The 6000-nt window shown below is 40.7% G+C and overlaps 1 protein-coding gene across 1 annotated transcript; it reads right to left on the bottom strand.

Moving 5' to 3' along the window:
• Window positions 1–287: 287 nt before the first annotated feature.
• On the bottom strand, window positions 288–839 carry LOC118833564 (interferon tau-2-like). Its single transcript, XM_036740931.1, has one exon. The coding sequence runs from the start codon at window positions 837–839 to the stop codon at window positions 288–290; it is 552 nt and encodes a 183-aa protein (XP_036596826.1).
• Window positions 840–6000: the final 5161 nt, after the last annotated feature.

Below are 6000 nucleotides of genomic sequence, written 5' to 3'. Positions count from 1 at the left end.
AACAATCCAATGAGTGGTGCAATGGATAAAATACCAGCGCTGCAGTCAGGAGGACCTGAGTTCAAATCCAGCCTCAAACACTTGACACTTATTAGCTGCATTACGCTGGGCAAATCACTTAAGGCCTATTGCCTCACAAAAAAAAAATGATAAAAGCAACCAGTGAATTCAGATGGTTTCCATTTGTTGCAGAAATGACAGTCCTTTTTAACTGTTGAATGTTGGGTTTCAGGAAAGAGGAAATTGGTCAAGGAGCTCAAGTCTACTGAGAGTCCATTTCTTCATCCTCAGTCCCTGAGTTTTCTTGTAAGCTTGCTCATGAACAGAAAGACCTTTCTGATCTCCACTCTCACGATTTCCCAGGCACAGTGGCTGTACTCTTTACCTTGTAGGTACTGGCTTATCCCTTGGAAGTAGCTCTTCAGGACCAGCCTGGGGTTCTCACTTCCCAAGGAAGGCTCTTCCCCCTCCACATCCTGCCCAACACACCTCTCTAGCTGTTCCAGCTGCTGATCTAGTCCACTGAGCAGTTGCATGAGCTGGGTCTGATTCCAGGCAGCAGGAGGGGCATTCTGGCTGAAGATGATGAAGATCTGCTGGAGCATCTCATGAACAATGAATGTACCATTTTCCCTCTGGAGTTGGCTGCCTTCCATGACTTCCTTTGGGAAGTTGAAGTTGGTCCTGTCCTTCCAACATGGCCCCAGGGAAAATGTGCTCATTTGGTGCAGAAGTGAGAAGTCTTCCAGAAGGCCCTGAGTCAGGTCACAGCCCAGGGAGCAGAGGGTGCTGGAGCAGAGCAGCATCAGGGCAAGTGGAAACAAGGTCCAGGAGGTCATGGTGACACTGAAGATACTTTGGCTTTGGCTGAGCTGGGAGATCAGTGAACCTTTGTCTCAGCTTCTTGGCTTCTCTGGCCTCTAAGGCCCTCTCTCTTAAATAGTGCTTATTGTAGTTTTCACTTCTTAGGATGGAATTTCCCTTTACTTTCTGCTTTCTTTTACCTAATTTCTACATGTTTTAGAAGATACCACAAAAAAATCATCATTTCCTTTATTTGTCAAAAGGCAGCCAAAGTCACCATTAGATATTTGCTGGATTAAAATTTGTGTGTAAAAGGGATTCCTCCTGGCAGTGTTGTATCTCCCCAGCACCTAGCACACTGTAGTGCAAAGGTAGCAGTTACAGAGTCTCACCAGCATCAACTATGAAATTGCTCTTTCCACCTGCCCATTCTTTTCATCCCCCCTGTAACCACCAAAATTCAGGTCATCATCTCCTTTTGCCTATGGAGTTGCAATAATTGAATTTATATTAATAAGTTTCATTTATGCATAAATTTAAGGTTTTCAAAATGCTTCCTGCAAACTCCTGTGAACACACAATAAACCAATATTATTTTGATATTATGGATGAAAACCTAAGGTTCCCAGAGATTTAAGTGACTTTCCTAAAAATCCTCAGGTGATGAGTATTCTAGTTTACTTTTGGTCCATATCTGACTCCTTTAGTCCCATGCTGCCATCTCCTACTTCATTGTAGTTGTGTGTCTCTGCAATGCTTTCCTCCACATTTCCATCTCCTGGCATCTTTCTTGTTCAGCGCCCAACTTAGGTGTGATATCCTGTATGATACTTTCTGTCTCCTTCCTTCCATTGTACCTGCCCCATAACAGGCAGCTCTGTGTGTGAGTGTGTGTGTGTGTGTGTGTGTATCAAAACCTAAGAACATGCTCTGATTGAATATTAGGCTTTTGAATTGAACTTTTGAACTGAAGTGATTCTAAGGTGCTTTCCCCTTCTAACCTTCTAATATTCTGTGATTCATGGCTGTCATATAAGACAGAACCAAACTGGATCAAAAATAAGATAGGTATTTCTATATCTTCAATGAATCAACGATGACTTTTAACAACAGTTGGGCTCAATTTTTATTTTCTTTATAGGGCAGAATAAAAGTGGGCAATGTCAACTCCATAGATTTCCCTTTGAGACTTGCTAACATGGAAAACAGGGTATTGTTGTTGTTGTGAGGTACCTGCTAAAGGCCTATCTTGAGGTAGCTTAGATTGTAGTAGAGGATAGATTTGACAATTTTTGTTTTCATTTAGAATCCACTGAATCTCCCTTGGCTTTACTTTCCAGTCCTTGGGAAAACTTGGCTTGTGGCTTGTCTTGGCTTCAATCTGCTTTTGAGTTGCTGATGTCATTGCATTCCATTCTGCCAAGCTGAATTTCCACTTGTTCAGTGGGGAGACCAGTTTTCTACTTCCGTTTTCACCACATTTAATGCGTTTTCAGTTTCCATTTGATCTCTTTCATCACTTGAGCTTTTGAGGATTTTCTTTCTGGAGGGGGAAAAGTTGGTCAGAGACGAAATCACTTTTTCTACTTCCATTTTAGCATGGTTAATGTGCTTCCTGTAGCCTCCCTGTGTTTCAGTGGAAAGAAGACTGGCTTTGGAGTTGGAGGATCTGTGTTAAACCTGCCTCTATCACTTTGCTCCTAGGTGACCATGTAAAACGCAGGTGTTGGACCAGATGGCTTCAAAGCCACTTTTACAGCAACGTCTCCACAGCAGTGATTATATGATCTTTTGATGTTATGCAAGCCTGGGGGTAGCATGTAGGAATAGTAAAAGAGGTTCTAGATAATGAGGATGCAGAGAGCTGGCCCCGACCCAGAACCTTTACAGTTTTATTATGTTACCTTTCAAAATGGAACCCATTTTTACAACTAACTCTTTAAAAACATTTATTGATATGTTTTAATCCTCTTTATTTCTGAATATGCGTGTATGTGTGTATCTATCTATCTATCTATCTATCTATATATCTATTTCTGGAGGAAAAAAGAAGTATTTCCTTCCCTTACCTTAGTGAGCTGTCCTTTGTAACAAAGGCATGTAGGTGGTACAATTGACAAAATGCTGGTCCTGGAGTCAGGAAGACCTGGGATCAGACTCTTGAAAGCTACGTGACCTTGATCAAGTCACTTAACCTCTGTCTACCTCAGTTTAGTTATTTGTAAAATGAGTATCATAATAGCATCTTCCTGTCAGGGTTGTTGTGAGGATGAAAATGAAATTATATGCCCAAAACGCTTAGCACAGTGCCTGGTACAGTAGGTGCCATGTAAATGGTAGCTATTACCAGCATTTTATTATAAATAAGAAACAGAAAAAAGATTTACCAAAGTCCATCAATGCTTTTACTGAGTCTAATTGCATACATGATATACCATACTCATATTCTTCCTTTCTCCAAAGAAGGAGGACAATTTTATACCTATCTATCTCTCTGTACCAACACACACACATACATATGTGCATATAGGTTATAGAGTGTTACGACAGACAAAAATACAGAAAAAAAGAATAAAGTAAGGATGAAATAATATTTCATCCTAGCAACATTATGGAGTCCCTGGCATTTATCGATCAGTATAGTGACAAGGTCAGACCTGTGCTTGAGGGAAATGGATGGATTAGATTGGGGCAAGACTGTAGGCAGACAAATGAATTAAGAGTTTATTACAGTGGTTTGGACTAGAAGCAGTTGGATAAGTATGGTGTGAGAGATATTGTGATGTCAGAAATTATTTGGTTTGGCAATTGGTGGGACATGTGGCACGGGTGAAAGCTACACATTGGAGACAAGGATTAAAATAAAAATTAACTAAAAAAAATTAAAAATAAATAATTTGAGAATGGTGAGGAAATTTAGAAGAGGGATGTGTTTGTAGAATTTTAGGAAGGAGGAGATAATGTAATCACAATCCATCCATACCCATCCACTCTCTCTCACCCCACAAAAAAAGAAAGAAAGAGAAAGAAAGAAAATTGCGTGTATGGGTGTTGCAACAATTTGGCTAGCAGCTGCTGCGGCAGTGAAAAACAAACACAAGCCCAACAACAAGAGCTGCCAGCACAGTTTCTTTTGATCTGCTTTACTAAGGAAAGCAATGTTAAGGGGTTAACAATCTTACTTTAATCCAACATACAAATATCATTCACTCAGCTCAGGGGGAAAAGCCACCACATTGAGCTTCAGAGCAAATACAAACAGAGCAAATAAACACAAATCAACACATAGATTTCTGTCTGACAAAATCACAATATACAGTTACCAGAGAAGCATCAACACCAGAGCCAGTGAGCTCATAACAACGGCTTGCCTAGAGTCAGCAACCAATGCTGCTCAGGCTCAGAGCTCCAAAAGAGAAAGCCAGTGTCTGTGTTCGTATATCTTGTTCAGGGTAAAAGGTGAGTCACACATGCAACTCACCCACGTGACCTAAAACCGTCACAAAAATGCGACTTAAACCCACATGGTCTAAAAGCTTCTGATGTCACAAACATGTCACTCAAACTTATGTAAACTAGGCTTTCCCTTGAGGCAAGGAGGTCATCAAGGACTCCTAATTTAACCAAGGAAACAAAGGCGAAACTCTTCAAGGGCACTTGGTTGAATAGATGCTAAGAGCTCATCTTGATTCCCAATACAGTGGGCTTCCTCATTGATCATTGCATTAGACATTGAGGAGTGTCTGCTGTAGCCAAGGAGCAATGGAAGTGAGGTCAGAAAGCAGTTGAGGATGCTTTCATCGCTGCAGTGGAGGTCTTGGTCATATCAGTAAGCCCTGATAAGACAATGCCCTCTGCATCCAAGGAAGGCAGAGGTGGGAAGGGAGAATGAGCATGGGGGAATGTTCTTGGGTATAGTGTCCTTTTGTTGGAAACGAGACAACCAGGAGAATAGGGTGAAATTCAAACAATCTTTCGACCCTCCAAATGATCACATGTTCCTAGCTGGAAAAGTCAAGTCCCACCTGAGGTTACTTCTTCAATGTGAGGCCAATGGTCTACAAAAATCAGTCCTTAGTTGACTGAAATGTTGCTGCCACCTACTGGTTGAAGTTGTCATGTGTTGCTGAGAGACTAGACAAATGTACTTGGGCCTTCAACAAAGATCTGAGGACTCTAAGTCAACTTCAGTGAGAAAATTTCCTGAATAAACAATATTCATCTTTTAATGCTAAAGATCTCATTGGGGGAAGTCACTTAAGCAATGGATTTTATAAGTTGTTTGTTTGTTTGTAATGCCCAAAGGTAAGACACTATTTAAATTCAAGTTTTTAAGGATAATTCTAAGTTATTATCTCTCATTCCTTCTTAAATTCTCAGGACGCAGTTCCCTCACATTGAACTTTCATTAACACTGTGACTGGCTGAAACTTTTAGCAAGACATTCTAAACTAGGTACTTTCCTACAAAGAGTCAATTCTGTTAAAAATTAAAGTAATGCTTTTCATCTTTCAGGAGGGCTAGATAACTAACCCTAGAACGCTACAAATAGAATTAGATGCATTATTTTGTTTTGTTTTGTTTTCCTGATGAAATTAATTTCTCTTCTTTTTTCAAAAAGAAAAATTATTCATCTGGCTTTGGGAAGTAACCTTAACTCACAGATTCAGAGCACAGTTGGCTAAATTGAGTTTAATTAAAGTAGAAAGAGGATGATATCTATAATCCTCAACTCATAATTCTTGTGGCATTGCCTTGGAAATACATGCTTCTGAAAGTAAGTGAATGTCGCTGAATAGGCATTTCAACCCAGAGTTCCCAAATGTCCGTGATGGTAACAGAAGAGCAGAAGAGGGCACAGTTAATGTGTGGGCATTCCAGGTCTCTTTGCTGATGATTCATTGTGAAGATGGAAGAGCTTCCTGATGCAGATCAGGCATGAGCGGGACAGCAAGCCAGAACAGACAGGCCGAAGTGACAGTGGGTGACCTTGGTGAGACACAAACCCCAGGCCACAACATCTTCTCTCCCTCGGGTGGGCAAAGAGCTGGGGGAAGCCAATCACTATTAACTATCCAAACTCTACCCTTTTTGTTTACCTCTCTCAGAGAGGGAAGGTGTAGAGGGGGCAGAGGAACCTATTCTTTGAACTGAAATTTGTTGAGGAAAGAGAAAAATGCATAAAATCTAAAACTA

Source organism: Trichosurus vulpecula, chromosome 1 (assembly GCF_011100635.1).
Source record: "Trichosurus vulpecula isolate mTriVul1 chromosome 1, mTriVul1.pri, whole genome shotgun sequence".
Taxonomy (NCBI): domain Eukaryota; kingdom Metazoa; phylum Chordata; class Mammalia; order Diprotodontia; family Phalangeridae; genus Trichosurus; species Trichosurus vulpecula.
The sequence above is the reverse complement of the archived record's forward strand: the minus strand, read 5'-3'. Positions and strand labels throughout refer to the sequence as shown.